At 38.1% G+C, this 24,308-nt stretch overlaps 1 protein-coding gene across 24 annotated transcripts in view; it reads right to left on the reverse strand.

Annotated features, from left to right (window-relative positions):
- DLGAP2 (DLG associated protein 2) overlaps nt 1–24,308 on the reverse strand; it is a 450,475-nt gene that overhangs the window by 15,044 nt on the left and 411,123 nt on the right. For all 24 annotated transcript variants that reach the window (XM_021551147.2, XM_021551145.2, XM_021551158.2 and 21 more), the window contains 3 exons: nt 20,309–20,658; nt 10,927–11,012; nt 9,282–9,697 (listed from right to left, as the gene is read on the reverse strand). In XM_021551147.2, coding sequence (XP_021406822.2) covers nt 9,282–9,697; nt 10,927–11,012; nt 20,309–20,658 — 852 coding nt within the window. The remainder of the gene's footprint in view (nt 1–9,281; nt 9,698–10,926; nt 11,013–20,308; nt 20,659–24,308) is intronic.

Consider the following 24,308-nt stretch of genomic DNA (forward strand, 5'->3'; position numbering starts at 1 on the left):
GTATTTCCTCACTGTCCATGTACATGCACATAGAGTATGCACTGGAGAAAATGACCAAAGTAATTTTACTTTGTTTCCAAATGACCAAACTAATTGAATATATTTCCAAGAGTCATCTGTCTAAATTAAAATTTTTGAATGTGTTATAATCAGTGATCTGAGTTCAGCAGCTCAGCCATGTTAGGTACTTCATTTTAGATTAGCCAAATTTCTTCCTGAATATGCCTCTGTCCTTCTGTTGACAATACTACCTAAGGGGATTGGCTTATCTCTAAGAAATGAACTCATCCTGACTCCCACATCTGCTGGGATAAATACCACATTATGGTAGGTGGCACCATGCTTTTCTATTCCTTCCTACATATCTTCCCTGCAGTTCCTTTCCTCCACATCCATCTCTATGATGAAAAAAGCGCATTTTAAAAAGCATTATAAGTTGTGGTCTAAATGAAAAATTTATTTTACCAGGAGAATTTCCAGATCTTTAAATAATGTTAAAGAGATAGAGAGGTGGAGTAAGGGTAGACAGGAATTACTCTGATATATTTTACTTCAACTTGGAGAAACCAAGTTTGATAATTCAAAAAGTATGGTAAGTGTAAATGTGGAATAAAGCTGGTACAGCACAACTGATCTGCAGCTCCTGATCTAGGAAATATTAAAATGTGGCAGGGCTTAACATTTTGTTGTTATTTGTAATAAGTACAAGAGGGCATGTGAAAACAGTATTTTGGTAGTAGATTTTACATTTTAATTCTGCTTTCTTTAGACCAGTGAAACATTGCTCACCTCCAAGTAGTAGCAAGAGATAATTTGAAAATTTTGGGTTCTAGTTAAAGTCTCAGTAACTTTCATGGCATGTGCTAATATGTAGAGCTGTGGTTCTCAAACTCTATTCCATTTTCTGTTAGACAAACAGTGCAGCTGTGCCACAACACTAAATTAAACAGAAATATACATAATTCATCAGTTCTGTGTGACATCCATTGTTAAAGGGTTAAGTGGTTCAAGGCTGCATGAGTAATTCACTGAGGTTTGTTTTTGTTCTGTTGGCCAAATGAAATAAATCATTTTAATTGGTTTGGGGTTTTTGATCACCAATCGCCTCACTTTTCTCTACAGTGTTATTAGCATAAAGGAAGGAATATTTGAGTGTTAAAACCTGAATAAACATACTAAAACATAAATAAAAAAGAAACGTTTCATTTGATCTGACACAAATTGCTTTAATTAGGTTTTCAACATTTTTAATAAAGGCAATGACTTTAGTGACAAACAGCTTTGTATCCTCCTTTTTTCTCACAGTGATCAGTAGCTTAGACATTAGAGAAACTCCCAGTGTGGGGTCAGAGGTCCTCCTTTTCCAGCATGAGGAATTATGCTCTAGCAGGTCCCTGACATCACCTATTCCATGCTATGTTCAATGATTCACTGGACAAAAAAAGAGTGAGGTTGATTCCACAGGCTGATGATTGTAATGGTTATCTCTAATGAGTAAAGTTCAGTTTTAGTTTCCTCTGGTGAATTTTACAGTTCATAGCTCAAATACTTAGCCTGAGTAAGGGACATTGGTTGTCTTCTGCAGAAATACAGATTCTGACAGATTCTATACATGTCTGATATTTTCTATTGAACCTCAGCTACCTACATTAGTTTAATCTTCATTATCATGAAGCATCATGTCAACAAGCATTAGTGGTTTAAAGCCCAGTCAGACTGGTCAAGATTTAGGCACTGGCAATGTAGCATTTTGGTGGGAGACATATTTGTCAGGGATATAAGGCTGTGATGGTTACATGTGTCACTGAGTCACAGTGCTGAATATACATGTAAAATTACAACCCTAGAATTTACTAAAGATCTAACTCTATTTCCATTTTAATAAGTAAATCAGATGTAATAAAACAGAGTTTAGAATCTCTCATATTCATGCTACTCAGCCTTGCTGTAATTAAATTAAAGTATTAAAACACTTCAACTCATAATCTTTAGCACAATATTAATAGACATCCAAAACCTTGTTATTAATTTCATGCATTGGGGAATTATTCTGATGAGTGCAGATTGATTATCTCCATGAAAGAATGATGAATGTTAGAGACTGAAGAGATTGAGATGTTTGGTGATGACTAGAAGATTTTTCTTGTAAAAAAACTCATGATAAAATATACCAATACATATGAATAGGCATAATCTTCACATAATCCATAAACCTCCTTGCATTGAGATAATTTTATATTTGACCAAATGTCAGGAAAGAGTCACACAACCTTAATTCTGCTCCCTGAAGCATATGAAACATGCCATTTTTGTTGTATGGTCCTGTATGATTTAACCTCTGAAGACATACAAAATTCTGACCATGACTTCAGTAAGAGTAGGCTCAGGATTTACACCCTGATTAGAGATTGTGTAAATTGCACAATTAACCAAATGGTGTCTTTTCCTCTGTATGTGTGGAATTGCTTGAGAAATTCTACAAAACCTTGTAATCAAAAATTATTTCATATCACAAAAGTAGAGAGGGAAAAGTTAGATCTGTATTGATGAAATCGATTATAATCTGATGCTGTAACACTGATCTTGACAGGTTAAAAGCTTTATTCAATTGTCCCACTGCTGCACCAGCAGTGAGAAACTGCTAACAATCAATCTGCTTCTGGCATTCTTTACTGTCTATTTAAATGACATATTTTAATTTAAATTTTCCTTCAATTTGATCTTTTAATTCCCTCCTTATACTTGTAAATAAATGACTCCACAATCTGAAATAATATGCCTGGAAAAATGTTGAAATTGACATTTAGTTCACCCTCCTAACTCTAGGAGTATGGCATGATATTTGTCTAATCTCTAAATTTAAATTAGTAATCTTTAGAAATATCATTTTACTATCAACAGAGCATCTACACACAAACAGCACAGCCTCCATCTGGCAGTGCTCTGGAGGGTAATGGGCCCCTTGTTCACCAACAGGTACGTGCTGCAAATTTGCTTTTTACCTCAACAAAACTAAGTTCAAAAAGGAGAAAATTTCAGCAGAACAATACAGATGCTGGGAGGATTTATTGGATGCCACACTGTAGGACTTTACAGACTGTTTCAGTATAGTTAAGACATTCTTTAGTCATTCACAACACTCCAACTAGAAATTTCAATATCTTCTGAAGCATAGGTTTGTGAAAAGCATTAGAAAATTATGTCAGTAATTTCTCTTTGGTTAAAGGATAACCTATATTTGGACAAACACCTAAGAAAGCTTTTATGGATAATTAATTCATGAATATACTAAAATCAATTGGCTGTGAGGGTTTTTTTTTGTTGATTTTTATTCATCTAAAATTATGGGAGATTTTACTCTGCGGTGGTGTGTCTCTTCTTTAATTTGATATTTGTTCAATATCTGTTCCCCCCATCCTTAATCTCCACCCCTCCCCAGTTGTCAATCTCCCCAAGCTCTTCCCTAACCCCCTCCTCTCCAAGTTGTCAATCCTCCCTTTCCCTAACCCTTTCCCTGGAACCTTCCCTGTCATTCATCTTAGCCCCCTCCTCTGCTTCCAGAGCATTCCCTGTCTATTTAGTGAGGCTCAACACCCTATTGCTTATTTTGTGTTATTCCACTTCCCTACTTCCCCTGATAGGTTTGTGATATGTTAGTCCTGCCCTAAACTCCTGCCCTGCTATTCCCTCATTGGTTGCTGTTCCTACACCCGTCTCCCTCAATTCTTGTATAAAAGCTCTGCTCCCGCTCCCGAGGGGGTCTTGGGGCTCACTGAATAAAGCCATCCTGTTCACCCCCAAGTCCCGTGTCGCCTCCGTCTGTCCCCACACCACCAACTGGGACTGCAGAGCTTCGCAGGGGGAGCGGCCGCCCGTTCTCTTCCCTCACCGCCCAGCACGGCACGGCTCGGGGTATTGCGGCGAGAGGAGGTCATACTGTGTTACAGCATTACTCTGTGTTTTCTATTACTATTCAGTCCTACTAGTAAAGTCTTTACAGTACTGTGGAAATATCAGCTAGAGGATTAGCAAGGAATGGTCCAGTATCCATGGAATTAAGGGGAATGGGAGAGAGAGGTGATACTTTGAGCTCTCAGTCTAATATCTTTTTTTTTCCCATTAGAGATCACTTTACTGCTATACCAGCAGAGCTCCTAACCATGAGGCAGAAGATACCAACAAAACAACATTTCTGCTGCCACAGTTTATGCTATAGTTAATTTTTACACCTATCTAAGGATTTTTATGTGAGAGTAAATTCTGTAGAGCTGTTCTCCATAACACAGTCCTCCAGTGGCCAAGCAGGTGGCACTGAGAAACCCAGGGTGTTGTCTCCTTTCCCCTGCCAAACCCTGCCTCAAGCTGCAGGCAGGGACTATGGTTCCCTCTCCCTGCTCTGCTCTCCCTGCTCCCATCACCATGCTCATGGGATGCAGAGTCCTGACCCTCTTGGTCTTCAATAGCTTTGTGACACTTGAAATTGTTTTTATTGTCATCACCTATACACTGATAGCCAAACACAATTTTCAGGGTGTAAAACTGAAATTCCAGTCAGCACCCATGAGAAACACATATCTTTGCCTGGAGGCAGCCTGTGAGTGCAAGTGACCAAATGTCTAACCCTGGGAACTGTTACAGACACATATCTATATTTTTTACATATAAGTGAACACACACATATATATATAAATAATAAAAAGAACACTAATAACTGCCTCCACAAACAATATAAGAACTTTGCAGAGACTTCAAAATAAAACTCATGGCAACTGATGAAATTTTAAAAATGTTCTGAAAAAAGGAGAGAGAATAGTTTTTTTTGCAATGATTATCTCTTTTTCTAAGACTTGATGAGTGAACTTCTTAAAACAACATTATGGAAGAAAAGGTTCAGTGAAAGAAAAAATCAATATAGCAATCAGACAGCTTTTGGTGAACTCAGGACTGCTGTGAGAGCACCAAAACCGAAATAGTTTTCTAAAATGCAGTTCTATTTTAACTGTTCCCATGTTTAAAACAAAATAGAAGTGTTATCATAAGGACAGCCTTCTCCTATGAGATGCAAAGCTATTTTCGGTCTTCATATACAGTTAATATATCCAGGCCAAGAAAAAATGATTCAGCATTAAGAATGACAATTTGAATGTGCAAACATTGCTGTGAAGTGTTTTGGGAATATTAGTCTTGCTGGAAGATGAAAAACCATGTTTATTTGCTTTTGGCTCAGCCATTTCTGTTTATTTTCTTCAAGAATTGGCAAATATTTAAACATGTCAAGATACATTTCATGCTGTGATGTTATTAAACTTAAGTTCTTGAGGATACACATCCTACAACCTCTGTATCTCAGACTGGGGATACAAAATGTTTTAAAGACTCAACAGGAAAAAAAATTATTCACACAGAGTTTTTAGAATGCTGTGAATCTCATTCCCCTGCTGAAATTAATTATTTGAAAACTTCTTTTTACTTAATGTAAGTGTTATTAGATGAAGGGATATCATTTGAAAATAACGTAATTTGGAAATTGTTTCAGGAGGATCTCTTGAAATGAGTTACATACAATGAAAAATCAGAACTTTAGACAGTCAGCTGAACACAAATTCTGACCTTGCAAACACTATGTAGACCTATTCTATAACTTCTTTAACCTATTAGGGAGGTCAAGAAGTTCCCCCAAGAGCAAGTAATTAACCCATTTTTGTTAATTTAAAAAAAGAGACTTTAAGGATTTCAGTTGTATTTAATCAACTCTGTTACCAGGGTATTGCTCTTTCTTTTTCTCTTCCAAATTTGAGTCCCTCTGCAAACAGGGAAACAAAATCCTGATACTATGTATTGCTTTTTGACTGAAATATTCCAAGTTAGTGTCACTAGCTCCTAATATTAGTAAAAATTACTGAAGTCCATATTGTCTTCATGTCCTATGTACAATTTATAGAAAAACTACTTTTTTGATTGCCATTTCACCATTCAGCAAGCTGTTCCAGAGTATATCTGGAGTGCAAAAATATAGGTTCACATGATGGGAAGAAGAATGGTTTTGCAGCTGAGAACAGGTAGCTAAAGTCAGGTCATGCAAGTTTTCCTCATTGTCGTGGTTTGACATGGAAAAATAATTTTCTCGGAAGGAAGAGGTCAGTTTGGATATTGACCAATTGAAGGTGGACATGCCTCTGAGAACACAGAGGGGTTAAAAGCAGAATTCCCAGGAGAACTCGCTCTCTTTGGTCCCGGTCAGCTGCAGTGCAGCCTCTCCCCTGCCCGGCTGTGGCTGGGTGGGGAGGGGAAAGCCCAAGGGTGGAGGGACTGGAACCCCCTGCAGATGGAAGGGTGGAGAAATCTGGGATGCCTCCATTCCCCCTGCCCAGAGTCTCTCTCTCTCAAGAGAGAGAAAAGAGACAGCGGCAGCAGTTTTGTCAGCAATACACCGTGAGGAAGGAGAAGAGTGGGGGGGCTGCAAGGTGCCCAGCTGCCTGTGGGAGCCGGAGAATCTGGGCAGCGACCCATCCCTGGGAGTCGGGACTTTTAACCCTTCCTGAGAAATGAAAGTTTTGTGAAATTTCACTCCTCCTTGATTTGAAGGAAAGAGAGACAGCCTGGGACCTGAGATTGTGAGGGAAAGAAGGTTGGGGGGAGATGATGGAGTGGCTTTTGGCTGGACTTTTTCTTGGTAGCCACAGTCTGAACCAATTTTTCTTCTCCAAGAGAGACTGTATTGTAGGAGGATGCCAGTGAGCCAAAGAGACCTGCTTCAGCTGGGAAAAGACAGAAGTGGAACGAACAGAGAAAAGTTAGGGGGTTTGTTGTGGTGTCCCCTGTTTTCAGAGAAGAAGAGAAGAAGATCTCTGTTCTTGGACCCTCGGCCCCAGGGGAAAACGGGGGGGGACTGTGGTCCCAAAAAATGAAAAACTGAATGTTGTTTTTTCCTGTCTTGGCAGGGCATCCTTGAAAGGAAAAATCCTAAAAGCAGTCTGTCCATCCATGCATTGGTGGTGAGAGCACTGTGCATGGAAAGGAGAGGGGCCACCATGGCAAACTTTTTCTCCGGGCGGTGCCATGTGTGACATGGAAACACAGGATGTGGAGCTGTGTTTCTTGGGGGGTCTGTGGCACAGGAGAGACTGTCTCCCTCGATGGACTGAGGATTGATTGTCTGGAGGATGAAAACATGATTAGGGTCCAGATTGTGTCTCACTGTGGTTTGTTGGAGTTGGGTGGTGGGGGGAGGAATGCTTTGCAAGGTTTTAATTTGATCTTTGTGTGGTTTTTTTTCCCCTTTTTTTCCTTTCTTTTTTTCCTTTTGTAGTAGTAGCTTAATAAAGGTTTTTTTCCTTGTTATTAAGCTTGGGCCTGCTTTGCTCTGTTCTTGATAGCATTTCACAGCATTCAATTGAGAGATTGCATTTTCATGGGGGCGCTGGCATTGTGCCAGTGTCAAACCATGACACTCATGTAGTACCCAGTTTTATATTCCAAAGAGTAACAGCTCTAACTGCCTCTCCACATCTCCGAGTGAGGGTGGGGTATGGATGCGAGCGTGTTTCCACTGCTCATTTCATATGGCTGCAGATCTGACTGGGGCTGTGCAGAAGGAAGAGATTACAAAGAGAGGCGGCAGGAGAAGTCCAGCTCTTGCCTGCAGACTTCTTGCTAGGAAAGAGAGGGGCTAACACCCTGTGTACTTCTCCCCTTTGGTTCCTAAATAATCTTACTCTTTCAAAGGAGATCAAAGTCTTGCTCTTTGAACTTCTGCTTGAGACTGAAAACATTGATGTTCCTACATCAGTAACATGTGATCCGGGAAGTGGGTGCTTTGGATTCTTATGATGACATTGAAACACCAGTATTTAGCACTGCAAAGACTTGAAGAAATGAAAAATAGGACATATGAGAAAAAAAAAGAAGTACTGAGGAACAGCCATTATGAAAGTGTGGACTGTGGAAGACAGTCCACAGGCTAATCAAACCAAAATATGTTGTTATTTAACAGACCCTGGGAGAATATTAAAATCTTCACAGTATCAATGGAAGGGGAAAATTCTTAGCTCTGCTCTTGCCATGATGAAAATAAGGACAAAACCCATAGTCCATAAAGCACCAGAGGCTGAAGGAAGGAAAACCAGCCTTATTCACTGCCCCACCCCAAATTCTCTGTTATTACTTGTCAGACTTGTGCACAGTTCAGCAGAGAAATATGACTGTAAAATAAAAAACTGATGACGTTAAAACATAGACATTTTTTGCTTTGAAAAGGTCAGCGCAAGAAATAGAAATTGGCCTTTTAGTCACCATGCTGGCCTGGCTCAAGACCTGAGGGTGCATCATAGCAGGAACTCATTGAGGGGGGAAGAAGATGATCAGGAAACAGTAGTCAGAAGTGATGGTGAAATTTGTAAGAGTGCGGGGAAAGATGCTCGTAAGAAAACTTAATATGAATTCATTTGTGGTCTGAGAAAATCTCAGCTGAGACAATAATTCAGATTGTCAGGGATTGAAATATTTATAAAACTGAGCCTGAAGAACAAGTATAATTGACCTCAAAGGGAATCACAGGGAGCTGGCTACTGAGTCCTAGGACCACTTTGATATATTGCTATCATTAGCGCTGTCTTGGATCTTGTTCCAAAATAGTCTACATTATTTTTCACTTTATCCCATCACTCCTTTCAAGGTGTCCACAGGACATGAGAGAATAATAATGATTCTTGACAAAATTGTAATAAGAAAATGCGGCTGAATTTTCTAATAATGTATATGCCTGTCTAACTGCAGAAGTACTTTAACTGTTTTTGCCTGCTATGGTTTCTGTATTTCCAATAGGCTGAAGTGTTCCATTCCTGTAAAGGAATGGAAACATTTTTAAGATGGCTGCTCACTAAGAGGCAAAATCGCAGGTTTCAGGAAAAGGGCAAAACAATGTCCATGTAAGACCCCCCGCCATGTGCTCTGGCAAAGGGCCAAGCACTGGAGCCATATAAGTGAATGGGAAGAATGTGGCAAATTTGGAGCTGTGGATGGACCTATTACACCCTATGAGCTCTATATAATTCCAGACTTTGATCCTGCACTGGACTCTAGGGTTGGCTCTTTAACTACTTCCACAAAACTATACTCTGGGAAGCACCATCTTGCGCAGCCAGCCACAGGACAGGGTTCTTATGTATTATGATTCCTTGCTCCTACAGAATGAGTGAGGACAAACCACAGCTCACAGCTTTATCCCAAAATTTCATATTTTAGCAGTCATATGTATACTGAAAATATACTGAAATTCTTACTTTCTTCAGAAAGATCATTTTCTTCTGCTTCTCTTTCCATTTCTTTGCACCATCCTTCCATTCTCTTAGTTTCAGTGTGCAGTAACTTCATAAACCAAGATCCGTCCCGTCGACAAGGAGACATTCGACCAGTCTCTACTGTCTCAATGGCTGGCTCCAGCCAGGGTTCTGGTGGTGGAAGGTTTGAGGTGTCAACTGGGGTCCTATAATCTTCTCTGTAACTGAACAGTCCCTGTGTCCGTACAGTTCTCACTGCACTATATTGGGTGGGTGTGCTGGGCTCTGAGTGCTGCTGGAATGACGAGCCAAATTGAAGTCCCTTATCCTCCATGGTGATGTGTCCTGGAAAACCCTCCAGTTCCAGGTCAGCCTGGACAGCTGCTGTTACACTGTTTGAGCGCTTGAATCGTCCATGTCTTGGTGAAGGGGGAAGAAAGAAAAGATATTAAGACATATAAATAATGTATGTGATGGTACAGAGGCACAGAATAATGTTTCAGTGAGAAGGAATGGTTTTTGCTCTCGTTGGACTTTATGTTAAACATTTTTTTTTGGTGTATATCTCACTAAAATTAGATGGTGAGTAGCAACAGAGAGGAAAAACAAAATGCATAGTGGAATCATTGATCTCAGCAAGGGTACAAAAGACAATCATCTAAATTGTCTCTGGAAGCAAACATTGATTTGTTCCCATACTACAAAATAACATGTGTCATTACTAAATAAACTGGAAATAACTAGCAAAACTAGAACTTCCTGATAGAAGTCTGTAAAGTATATATATATATATAAATTTTCCAATGTTCAGAATTTTAAGTAGAAATATCTGAAAAACTGCTCAGTTAGGACTTTCGAGAATCCTATAATAAAAGAAAGATAATATCAGTATGTTTAAGACTGTCAGTTAAGGGTTTTTTTTTGGTCTTATAGGGTGGCCATTAAAAGTTGATTTTCCACTGGTATATGACACTGAATAATGACATTTTAGAAAAACTTTGTGTTAAAATGTTAGATAGAGAAGCAAAGATTATTTGTGAAATCTTTTCACATTGGAGACCATTGTCTCAAATTATTTGTAGCTAGTGATGGCAAAAGGCAATTAGCAACCCGATACTCTCAGACAGCTGCTGTGAAATGAGATAATGGTCCTGGTCTAGTACTTGACAAAGAGTACCTACCAGGGTTAACCTGTGGGTCAGTACATGGGCCAGCAGCTTTAAAAAATTAGAGAAGGACTGAACAAATCAGAAAGCTGATTCCAGTTTAGAATAAAGAGACTATCCTAAGAATTTTGTCTCCTTTTGTGGACTGGGAAAGCCTGAATCAGCATGAGGAGTCCTATTGAAGGAAGACTGTTCCAATTCGTAGCTCTTAGTATTTGTTCTGACAATAATTATATTAAGCCACTATTTCGATTTAATACTTTAATTTCCTTCCCTCCAATTAAAAACTGGAAAGTTAGATAAATGTGAAGCAACTGCTAAGTAATCTCCACAAATTTTAGCAAATGATAAATATGCATATAAGAAATTTGGCTTTGGGGATTATTTAGTGGCAGCACCTGTCAGATGTTATTTATTAAATCTGTTTACAAATGCATGTTGTGTTATGAAAGACTACAGGTTTTTGAACATGTTTAAATTACCGTTTTTCATCTTCCACTTGAATTCCAACAGAGTGGTATTCCCGTAGGCCTCTGCTTTCAGTGTCTGAATCTGTTGCTGTTTCCACCTAATTCAACACAAAAGATACATCTGCAGAGTGAGCATTGACAACTCAGCACAATTTTGCATACACCCATTCAAAATTAATTATATATTTCATCTCCTACTGCTAAGAAACACCTAGCACAGTCAAATAAATGCAATAGGCATTCAGTCTGGTATTGTTTCAGACTGTTTCTTATTAAAGTTTTGCACAAATTCTTCTGCTATGTAATTCCCTATTTCAAATGCAAGCAGAAGCACTTACTCAGTTTGGTGGGATCAGGGAGTAAGCTTGGTCTGGAAGGGCTGTTCTTAGAATGAGGAATCCACAGGGCAACTCTGTTTTATATTATTATAAACCAGTCTCATTATAGTCCTTGATTTACAAAATAAAATAAAGTCTCAAGTAGCCCCATAAGCTTGCAAGTGATAAAAAGAAATGGAGCAATGAAATTTTATTGACAACTATGTTGACAAATAGAAGGCCATTAAACGATGTGAGGGATAGAGCAGAATGCCCTATCTCACCTTTTTTTAATAACATAGTCCTGAAAATGCTGTATCAAGCAGACAATTTATGCACTTTTTATAGCATTCCCATCTGAAATACACTTACCAAAATATATTCACAGTAGTTTCCTTCAAGACTGAGACTTGTGTTTGCAAGTTTCTGTGGGATTTTATATAGCACTCCCCACCACCACACCGCCCCCAAGTCTTTGACACAAACAGAGCAAGTGCTGCAGTATGCAAATTGTACTGAATCAAGGGAGAGGCAGGGAAAAAAGAAAAAGAGTAGAACTGACTTTTCCTTTTGAATAATATTTTCGCTGTTAAATAAAAACAATATATTATCAACCAGTTTTCCATATGCCCACTCCATGTGTGAATTCAAAGAATATATCTGATGATAAAGATAAGAAAAGTTTTACCCTTGCAGCAGTCACAGGCATCTCTGGAAAGAGTCTGATGGTCTTTGTAGCTGTGCCTCAGCTGCACAGTCCCAACCCCACCTGGTTTCTGAAGGGATCCAAGGACAGGGTGGGAGGAGGGTGGGAAATAACTGCTTATGTGGACTATACTTCTTGAGGAAGAGAGTTGCTGATAACTTCTCCTTCCATCTTTAAGCTGTAGCTCAGCATATGTTCACATGTAGGTGAATGGAGGGGAGCTCCAGTTGGCAACAAGTTCATATTTACATGTGTGTAAGTCTTGGAGATGTTAATCAGAACAGCAAGTGCAGGAATCCTATAGTAAATGTTAATGGCATGCTTGAGCTGCACAGTATAGCACCAGACACCTTATAAATGCAGGTATCTGAAGAGGGGGTATCAAGAGAATATTTCCAAGCTTTTCTCAGTGGTGCCAAGCAATAAGAGAAGAGGCAATGGGCAGAAACTGAATACAAGGAAGAACTCCTTTACAGTGTGAGTGACCAAGCACACAAGATTGCTCAGAGTGTCTGTGGAGTCTCCTTTCCTGGGGATGTTCAAGAACCATCTGGACACACTCCTGTGCAGTGTGCTCTGGGATGATCCTGTTTTAGCAGGGAGTTTGGACCAGATGACCCAGTGTGGTCTCTTCTAAGCCGACCCATTCTGTGACTGTGTAGTGATTAAGAGCAGACACAAAATGCTTAGACTGTGGCTCCTGGTTGCACCTGTAGGAGTGCTAGCAGGAAGATGATGTCTGAGGAGGGGAAACATTTTCTGGAGGATGTTGTTTGATATTAAAATCCATAACAACAATTGGAGAGATGAGAAAGTCTAAACTGTTTCTGAGAGCTGTGGTACTGGGGTTCATCCCAAAGCAGCCAGTCAGGCCGAGTTAAATCACATAATTTAGGAACAGATTGCCCAGAAAAATTGTGGATACCTTCCTGGAAGTGTGTTTGAGGCCAAATTGGATGGCACCCTGAGCTCCCTGGTCTAGTGAAAGGTGCTCCTGGCCTTGGAAGGGGGTTGTAATTAGATGATCTTTAAAGTCCCTTCCAACCCAAACTCTTCCATAATTCAATTCTATTTTATTATTCTGTTGGGCTGGGTCCAAAGGAAAAGGCCATCATAATTTCTTATTGCTTCCACTTGTTAATCAAGTTCGACTTGTTCGACTGAACTGCAACTCCAGATGATGGTGTCAGTGATGTAGGCACAGGCCCCACAGGGTTACAAGTCTTAAGGTTTGACAAGGGAAAAGAAGTTTGTGGGTGGCCAGATTGAAAAAGTTAGCAGATGGGAATAAAGGATTTATCACGGCCTTCTGCTCACTCACATGGCTCAGCACGGAAAGACAGGACATTGTGACCAGGTAACACATGAGACAAAGCCAGAGAGATGAAGCCAAGCTGACATCTCCTCGTATGTCAGTCTTTGCCTTCAGCCCTTTCCAATGAACTTCACTTCCTTGAAAGAGTGATATTCTTAGGATGACCATTGTTATATAATGTGCTCCTTGGTATCTAGGGAGTAAGTCCTGAGGTATGAGGGGTAGACCAGATTCCTGAACACAGAAATAGGGTAAGGAGGGTCAATAATATCATAGCTGTGGGGGCAACATATGGCTAGCAACACTCTGGAGGTGAGCAACAGCCAGTGGAACACAGAATAGACTTTTGCTTTCCACAGAGATGGCTCAGCAGCTCAGACAGAGTGTTGCTGGAAACATGATGATCCAAAGACATAAACAAGGAAAGGCCCCTACAGAGAACATCAATCGGTCCATCAATTTTTTCTGGAACAAAGCAGGCAGACTTGCACACACACCCTTCTTCATTATTGCATATCACAAACATACCTGTTTTTGCCAGCTACATTGTTTGGTTTAGTAAGAAATAGCAGGTCTTCTTTTGAACTCTGCTTCTGATACGTGGAGGCAGATTTACCTTTATTTGGAATGGACTGGTATCTTTCTATCAATGCAACACACTGAGAAAAAGTTTTTTATCTGTCTGTTCTCAAGTGTTTTCTTACTGATATTTTACCTGGAGATATAATACCGGGTAATTTACCCAATATGCAATTGATACCTAGAATTCACAGACACAAATTAAGTAATATGCTCTAAAATGTTATTCCAAAAAAATATCAGAAAAATGATGATCCAGGTATCAAAATAAAAATTATATTACTTATCTCTAGATAGAAACTCTTGCCCAATTGTCTGTCCTCTAGCTTGCCAAGACTGACACTAAATAAATGACCTGATGATTGCCTTGATATTTTAATGCTTTCATTTTCTCACTATGTCTTGTAACAGCAGGAGAATGCCAAATTTGTGTGTGTGTGCATGCAAAATCTAGCATTGCAAATATTGAAACAACCAACAAAATGTAAAATGGAGGCAAATATCAAGACAAGTGGAAAAGTGGAAAAGAAGACAGTAATTTGCAATCATAAAGAAAAATAAATGAACAAATTGCATTGCTGTATGACAGATATTATAAAGACTCCTGCTAGAAAACAGCAGGAAATTCTTTCATCCGATTGGCCACGTTCAACTCAAATGAGCAGATGATAAAAAGTAATACATTTGGTTTGATTGTGTGACTCTTGAAACTCAAATATATTTTACTAAATCTCTTATTATAGTCCTTGATTCATTTTTTTTTTAATATTTACATGGGTTCTAAAAGCCTTAATATTTTCAAATTGGCCTACAGTCTCAGTAAAGCAAAACAATGTGAAGAATTTTATCTTTATATGTTTATGACGAAATCTCCCACAAAAGAGGAAAGGAAAAATAGCCAGACATATCAAAAGCAGAAGAAAGAAGTCGATCTAACATAGTAAATCAGCTCCCTCTTTCATTGAAAAAGAAGAGTCAAATGTTTCTTAAAATTGGTATTTTATGCTATGAAAAATGTTGTCATATATTCTTATGTCCACTAGGCTTATATATTAGTAGCAAATGTAATGGAGCACCTTGAGATTATTTCTATTTTATCAATGAACCTTGTGAGTCCCTTCCAACTCAGAATATTCCATGATTCTGTGATTCTATGTCTTACCTTTCACAAAGACATAACTGTCTCCTCCACATTCCTTGCTGTCAGTACAAGGAGCAGACAATAATATCAATCCTCAGAGATCAGACACTGTTGACTGATACAGCTCTAAATTTGAAAACTAAGTATCAGATACTAACACTGTAGTGTTAGTGTTAGTGTTAGTGTAGTAAAGGATCCACAAGTAAATGATATGAACACAAAATTATGTGAATAAATGCAAATTACTATTGAAAGTAACTCGCTTGTAATAATCAATCTTAGCATGTTTACAGGCACCCATTCTAGCAAAGAATGCATGAACTAAATTATTTTTTCAAAGTATTTGCTATGCTTTTTAGATAATATTTAACTACTCTAAAAACCATCTTTATTTCTCTGTTAAAGTCTTACTCTGCTCTTAAACATGAGCACTGCAACTGCAAGAACATTGCAGCATCTTAAAAATTCCAGTCAAAGCTTCTATGCATACTGTCTCAAAGGTAGACATGAAGTTAATATAGTCAATGCATAAGAAAACAGATTTTAACCTGTTGGCTTTCACTTCACTTCACTCTCATAAACATTAGCAGTAAGAGTCCTTCAGGCTACATTATCTCTTCCCATGTGACTTCACTGCCCTCAATGGGTTTTCACTGCTGTAACCAATTTATTCTATAATTACAGTTTAATAAACAATCTCTCTGATGATGTACAGGAAGGGAAATAATTTACCCTTCCTCTTTTGCATAGACTTCTGAGTGATAAAAAGACTAAAATAAAGTAGAAAACACTACTTTTGACACTAGACCAAGTACATGTAATTGTGAATTCAGATAACCACTCTTAGGTATGGGGAGACCTTATTTGTATGCAGTGACTTCAAAGTAGGAAAAACACTTGAAATAAAGCTACAGTACTAACAGCTATTGCTTTCCTTAACTAGTTGAAGATTTTTTGAAAGAGTGCATGCCAAAAACATGCACTATTTCAAAATAATTTTTAGAAACCTGGCAAAATAAACCTATACTTTAATGCTCGTGAGATTTTTGGGTCTCACCATGGAGCTGCATTTTGCCACTCTGCTACTTCCTGGCTGAACATCTGGACTACTGAAATATGTGGCATGGCACAGTAACTGCTAATTATCAAAAGGAGCAGCTTGAAAACTTCCTCTGATCTTTTAAGAAAGGACTTTTTACTAAAAATACAAGCCAGGATTTAGAAATGGGATTTATGTCAAGCTTATATGAGACACAGTATAGGTTACTGATAACTTTTTTGGTGCATTTAATGCTGAGTGGCAAATTGCTCTGAAGCAACAAATATTCACTGACTTCTCCAGGCAAGGGACTTCATACACTCTTCTCACAAAAGCACAGTCTAACAGCACAGTCTAACAGTCATTTTAGGAGGGGAATAAACAATACTTACTTCTATAGCTTTGGATCATTTATGATCCAAAGACCAGTGCAATCAATGCAAATATTTCTTTTGATAGCTGTGTATACACTGAAGTAGGGCACTGACAGAGATGGTATAACCTAAACTGTACAAAGAAAATGTAGGTGCCTATTGAATTACATTTAACCTATTGGTACAAAATGCTTTGTGTTAAATGGAAATTCTAGTTTGAGAGTGCAGAATATAATGAAAAACGTCTTTACTATGTGACATGAATACTTTATATATATATATATATATATATATGCATATATATAATTAAATTATGCAGAAGATCTCCTTTTGTTACAAAAAACTTGGGCAAGTAAGGTATTGCATAAATCTCCCTGGATACAGCCTTTAAGTTATAAGAAGGATTTGTTCAGTGTAGATTTTGGAGATTATAAAAAGCCTACTAGGTATTTGGAAGCGTGATCTTCTGATGATAAATGAAGATGACTGAGTCCATTCTCTATGCTACAATTAGGGCTTGTCTCCAAAAATATGACCGTGAATCAGCCTTCACACTTAGAATATTTGTTTCCATCTCATTTGTTTCCAGGGTTTCTGTTCATTTTGAGAAGCCTTGAAGTCTTTTAAATAGAGAAGAAACAAAGGACTGAATGTTTTGAAGACTTGAAATAAATAGGAGGAATTCCTTGACATGTTTTCTGATATATTTCACATTCCCAATGCTCTTAATATGAAATAGTTTATAACTAGAGCAGATTTGAAATGTTAATCATTAGCATATATACCCGGATGTGCACAAGAGAGAGGAAAATCCTGGAAAATATCTTAGCAACAACCTTGTTCTTGTTTAGTGCTTATTTTACTCTTGACAATCTCTACTCTCCATTTTAATTCACATACTTTGATTAGTCTTTTGCTGTCATGATGTAAGACAGATATGAGGTTTAGAGCTATTAGTATTACAGGTCTTGTCTTTTTATATCCATGTATTCTTTCAATTGCTGAATAAATTTTTAATCTCAAAATCAGTATTTTAAAATCATTTGAATTTATAAGTCAGCATTTTTTCCCAGTGCCTATTGACATGCCTGACAATATTTGTCTCGATTTATATATGCCAATGGAAAAAATAAAACACACACACACACACACAAAACAAAACCCCAAAGCTTCCAGCTATTTTCTGAAAAAGCTTAATTTCCAAAGTATTTATTTTTTTGTTCAAAATTCCATCTGGGATAGGACTAACACATGGTGAGATGGATTAGTGTATCTGTGCTGTTCTCAGTCTCTACAGGCAGGCCTTACAGATGTCTAGTAACTCCAGTGCTTCTCTGGGAGCTCGAGTTCTCTGTGCGTGTGAATACCAACCCTATTGGCACATGCCTAGAATACCAGGGCTTTCAAAAGGGCTTCTATTCTCTTTATGTACACTACACAAATCATATATCTCAAAGACATGGATGCCCTAGGGTGGGTTCATAGCATTTCCACTTGCAGTGGTACCACTGGTCACTCTGTACCTTTGTTGCTCTCTGCTCCTGTATGAAGCTCTCTTGGCGAATATTCTCCCATCAATGTGTTAAAGAAGTGGAACAGTAAAAAATGCACAAATTAACCATCCTGATAGCAAATTAACTAATGCAAATAAATGCAAATTCAATGCATTGCCCTGGCATGGCATGCTAATGAAAAAACAAGTCATTTAGTCAATCAAGGAAATATGCAAATTAAAAACATCCTTTTCCAAGGTACTTTGACACAGAAGTCTTAAAGAAACTAAATACTGCAACTGTACTTTGAGGGCATGAATTGCTATTTGTGTAGTTTGCAATAAGAACATTCTACCTTGTTTTTTTATTCTGCGCAAACTTGGCAATAGCAATATAACAAAATGTATTTCCTATTTAAAAATACTGCAGAAATATATTTTTCTCACTAATGTGATGTTTGAAACTTAATGCTGAAAAAAATCCCAAACAACTAAAATGTGCTCAGCCAACTGTTGAAAATTCAACTTTTTCTCATGCCAAATAGTACAACCAAGCAGTTTGTATTTTTTGAAAGATAATAAACAGCTCACCCTTCTAAGACCTGCTGTTGCAAACCACATTTGCTTTTCTCCATGTGTGTATCTGAGGACCACTGTTATTGTCCAAGTGTCAGATGACAAGTTTCTATGGAAGATATGCTGCCCCCAAGGAAATCAATGAATGGGTATTTTTGTGGATTATAAGCACATATGATTAAACACAGCACACATAAAGAAGGGTCAGGGCCCAGTGAAAAGTACTGGTCATCACCTCTAGTTATAAACAGGATCAAGCAATGTAATCAAAGTTCCAGAATCAATTGCTGGAATATGGCCAGCAACTGACCAAATCAAGACACCAACATTGATAAATACCGCTGTGCACAGCTGCTGTAAAGGAGAGATAAGAACAATACTAGATACTATTCCTTTCTGAATAGTAAGTCTTAGGTTAGGAGCTAAGAGGTACCAAATATTTCTTCACTGCTCCTTTGAACTTTTCAATGTTATCTCCTAAGCTCCTTCTCTGAACAATTTGGGATACACTAATTACTTTGAAAAACATTTGAAAAGTAGGCATCTGAATATTTTGCCATGGTTCTTAAATTGAATACTACTTTTTTGCATCCAAAGAATCAGAAGAAAATACTTTTATGTCAAGGCAATGGACAAACAGCTTTCTGGCAAAGCTGATTCCTTCCCATTAGTCTAATGCATTATGGAACACCGAAATTACAGCATGCTAAAATGTTAACCTGTAAAGTTCAATCAGCAGTGACATGCTTAACCCAAACACTTTTCTATGACTACATTATAAAATTAATGGAAATCCAATTACTACTTTTTTAAGAAAAGCACATTCTTTCTTTTATATTCTTGTATATTTCTAACATACAGTCACTCACTGGGCTTTTTTACACAGATGATTACCTTCTCAAGACCAATGTTGCTGTCTGCACAATACCTATGTCAAAATAAATGTCAGTTTCTCTATAGCTAATCTAGCAAAAGTAAGTGCAAAAGTGAAGCCAGTGATGTAAAATGGAATATTCAACAGAATACAAGCCTAAATTTTCCTCCACTCCTGTCTCAAAGGACTTCACATTCTTGCCAAGTTCAATTTTCCAATTTTTATTATTACTTGGTATTTCTTAAGGATTTGAACAAATGACCATTTCTAGCTATCTAGTACTTACCATTTAGCAGAAGGAAAAGCAATCAGAATTTGCATTTGGAATTGTCTAATTTCGTTTGCCTGAAACAACAGAACTTGACTAAGCTTTCCACAGTGTGACACACATTTTGTCAGGTGAAATAAATAGTGTGGGTTTTGATGGACAAACAGAAGAATGCTGAAAGACTGTGTTTATTAATGTTATTTTATTACTTGCCACCTCTAATTATGCTGTATCTACAGCAGAACATTTCTTTCTCTTTTTTGGTACCTTCTTCCAAGCACAACTAAAAGGGCAAGGGTCTCTTTTTAGGTAGAATACTTGAAGATTGAGTGGCTTTACTCGTTTTCCAAGGTCAAAAGAGAAATATAACAGAAAAACTGCAGTAAAGCATTTTAAAGCTGGTGAAATTCTATAAAAAGGACTGTTAATTCATGGAGGGAAGGAGATGAACATGCTGTTCACCTGTAGCTCTGCACTATAATTTTCATATCAAGTGTTAATGACAGGTAACCTCCCTAGAGATCTATTCATTCACTTTCTCCCAGGTACAGTGTATTAGCCGAAGACTTTTCTGCGCAGCCATGATGTGAATTGCAATTACTGCTAAGCAGCCAGGGGTTGTTTGTTCGATTATTAGAGCAAGTGAAGCTGAATGACTCACTCCGTGCTGATTACAGGAAGAAGACAAGCAAGACAGATGTTTGTTAGGTTACCTGGATCCCTATAGAGGAACGGCGGCTCTTAAGGAACTCCTCTGCCTTTGTCACGAGGATGGCCTTGTCACTGGTGCGGATGGAGGCGCTCTGGCTCTCGGCCGCGTGGCGCTGCGCGGCCGCTGTCTCCAGGGCCAGGTTCATGGCCTTGTTGCTGTCCAGGCTGTCAGTGGAGTTGTACATCCCTCGCCCATCCTGCGGCCACGGGGATATCCTCTGAGTCCGGCTGTCGTGATACGCGTCCTGGGTGGATTCTGTGCTGCTCTGGGCTGTCACCGAGATCAGTGGCTTGGAAGTGGTACGAGGGGGTACTGGTGGTGGTGTTTTTTTGTAACTGGTATAAGTTACAGCTATGGAAAGAATTAAAAGAAAAAAAAAAAAAAGCAGAAAGAAAATAAGGAAAGCAAGAAATCAAGATTAATCTGATGGAAACCTGACAACAGAAATCACCCTAAAATTGTGCTACTTAAAAATTATGATGGTGTAGCGTAGTGCTCTTCACGAACCTTGCTATTATTTGAAAGTGTCACACAGTCAGATGGCTATCCACAGAAACATTTTATTTTAACAAGGGAGAAGGAAGGGGTGGAAATGGGAGTCCCAAATTACAGTGAAGATGAAAGAAAGTTAGCAAGGATATGAATGTTAAGACTTGTGCTGGGTAAGTGCACACTGAGGCTTCTGATATTAAGGGATAAAGCTCATAAAAGAAATAAAGGAAGATTCCCCCCCCCACCCCCCCCCGTTCTTAATATCTGAATGATAAGCTTTGTATGGGTACAGTATACTATGAAAATAGCATAAATATACTGGAACAAAATATTATTCAACAACTTCTACTTTATGGTATGCTACACTATAACCTTTTAAAATCCTTCCAGATACACTGGTTGGAATTAGGCAAGGTTGGCTACTTAGTTGTGCAAGCATATATTTAAATTTTTTTTTCAATACAGTTAATAGAAGGAAATTTAAGGCATGCAAAGCTATTAAGACTTAGAGCAGTTCTGAGGCTGGCTTAACATAGATTCTGTCTTCCAGCATAAGGCTCAACAAAACATCCAAGAAAATTCTACAGATGCAGAACTGTGCCAATACTGCATCCTTACAAAATTTAAAAAATTTCATAGAGATTAATATTTAATCATGAATATCACAGAGTTGAATTTTCTGATTGTCTAAGCCCACTATACACTTTTTCACGTTGTTTTTTTTTTTTTTTTTTGTGTTTTTTTTTTTTTTTTTTTTTGGTACCAATAAGAGTATTTCTGCTGTGGAATAGTATTTTCCCCAAAGCACATACAATCATAATTCATAAAATTAGCAACTGATAAAAAAATGCATTGTGGTATATCTTTCTTTTTTCCTATATGGAGAAACAAAGTCCAATTCACTTCTTGTAGCTACAGGAGTAAGTTTGCCTTTGTCTGGTGTTACTAGTGGATTGACATGGCAACAGTTAATTCAGGTAACCTTGGAGTTGGGGTTACTTGAGTCCAAAAAAGGTTTTGTAAGAGTTTCTCTACCCCTGACACCAGTATGGGTTGATGAGCAATGAAGTCACCCTCTCCAGTTGTTTTTTTTTTTTTTTTTAATATAAGGCTATGCTGCAGCTATATGGAATGAAGCAATTGGTCTAGGAATTAACACTTTGGACTGCTAAACCTGTATCACCAGGCTAGCCTATGTGAATTGTAAGGCTAGAGAAAGTGACTCTTAAATGTTGACTCTTGATAATCACAAATTAAAATATTATCATACATAAAAGAGAGAAAGGCTGAGCTAGGAAAGAAAACCTTCATTTAAATAACATTTTGAATTAATATTGATGCTGCTCAATTCTGGTAGATTTAGAGCCTTGCTCTGACCTAAATTGCTCGGAGTGAAACATGTGAAACACGTAAAACATGTGAAACATGCTCTTCAGATCTGGGACTGTGCTTTTTTTGAAGTGCCATTTTGTTGTCCTATTACTAATCTTATCTCCTGTCAGTTTTGTAAGCAGCAATTAAGAAGAAAGAAAAAACTCAATATTTTTCAGATGCTTTAGGGAGTACAGAAAGTTCACAGAAGAAGGGGGAGGCTGTAAATCTTGGAAATTAAGCTAGTGTCTAATGAACTCAAGCAGTGGGTCTGAAGACTGTTTCCACTAAGAGAGTTGCCATAATGCTGCTTCCCCACTTTGCAAATGTACATGCAAGTGATCAACATGCTAGGAAATGTTATAGAGAAAATGGGGTGAAATAGGGCGAAAAATATCCAGCACAGGAAGCCAATTTTGCCTGTAACATAAGATGGGTTATCACTGTGATAACTACTTTACTGTTTTTTACATCTGTCTTAATGTAAAAGAATAGCAGCGAATAATCAAACATATGGTTAATGTGATAATGAAACATCATAAGCAGGTATATCCCTACTACTTGAGCAACAGATCACTTCGCTGTCTAATGAATATAAATGTTAAACTGCTGTTGCAACCCTTCTTAGCTGACTTCATTTACATTTCTGAAAAAGAAAAATTCTCCCTGTGGCAAAACCAAAACAATTTCTTGCCTTTTTTTCTTCCCCCCCTCTTTTTTTCTCTCCCTAGGATTGAATACTTTATTCTAAAAAAAGTCAGATTATTTCAGTGGAATGACATGATTTAAAGCCACCAAGTGTTAGAGTAATTGCAGTGCTGTGACAAACATTTGATCACGAACACTAAACAGAAATTAAAAATCCCACAGGTATTCAACAAGTAGATGAAACTTCTAGTAGACTGGAAATTTGTGAGAAACTGGCTACATGTTTACAGTGAAATATGGCAGGAAGAGATTCAATTAATTCCTATACAGTCACAGAGATCAAATATTGAGTAGGGAATAAAAAAATCTATCTCCACACTGTTAAAGAGTTCGTATCTGAAATAACAGTTCAGAGACAAAAATCTGGGACTAATTGGAGACTAACATAATCAAGCAAGAGGCTAGAGACCTGCATTTGAGAGTCAAATCTTGCTACCAAATTCTATTTGCTTTAATCACTCAAGTGGCTCTAGTGAAGTAAATGGGATAACTTGGCATGTGTTGCTGACTTAAGGGACAGCTACATAACAGATATTAGGGTCTTGTTAAAGGAGAAAGTAACACAGTAATACACAGTTTATTGTTCATGCTTGTGTTTTGATCGCTAAGAAATAAATATTGCATTAAGGTCTGAAGCATGAAACTTTTTGTCACTTGCAAATTGTTTCCATTAACAATGGTATCTGGGAATAGTCCTGGTATCAACAATAACCCTTTTCTATCATGTCTAGTTCTTGGTCCTGGCAATTGTAAATGCAATACATTATATATGGGAAGAAACATTTCCTGCTCCTAATAGAAAATGAGCTTTTTATTTATCATCGGCTTATGCTGATGGACCAGGATTCCTGTCACATTTGTATCATTCTCTATTCTGTAAATTTTATTTGCCTTAGTAGTTATTAACCCAAAGCAAGCATTTAAAACCTCTTCAGGACTCCTTCATCTCTTCCCCTTTTTAGTCATCATTCTGCAAACTCCAGAGCTGTGGAGGAGTTTGCTGGCTCCACAGAAGGTTGGTGCTGGGCAATGCAGTCCTGGGGTGCTGAGCACAGGCTGAAGACAGTGCCCCACAGCTCCACAGGGCACTGGTGGTGAAAATCAAACTGGGAACAAGCAGACCAGGATGGAGAATTCTTGTATTTGGTACGACCAAGCTGAGCATCAGAGGCAGCACAACTGCAGGAGATGAGACCCAGCATGAGGCAGGCCTGTGAAAGAGCACCAGGAGGGTGGAGCTGGTGCAGGATGGCTTCAGACAGATTTAAATTGTGCACTTGAACAAATGCCAGAGACCCACTCCATGTTTGAACACATAAAACATCAATCCAGGATAATCTCCTGTTGTTTCTAGTGCTGACCAAAGATTTCTGAATTCTTTAGTTTTTTGATTTCTTTAATTTTTTAGTGGTCTTACTGCGCATATCCTG

The sequence above is a fragment of the Lonchura striata genome, chromosome 3 (assembly GCF_046129695.1).
Source record: "Lonchura striata isolate bLonStr1 chromosome 3, bLonStr1.mat, whole genome shotgun sequence".
Taxonomy (NCBI): Eukaryota; Metazoa; Chordata; class Aves; order Passeriformes; family Estrildidae; genus Lonchura; species Lonchura striata.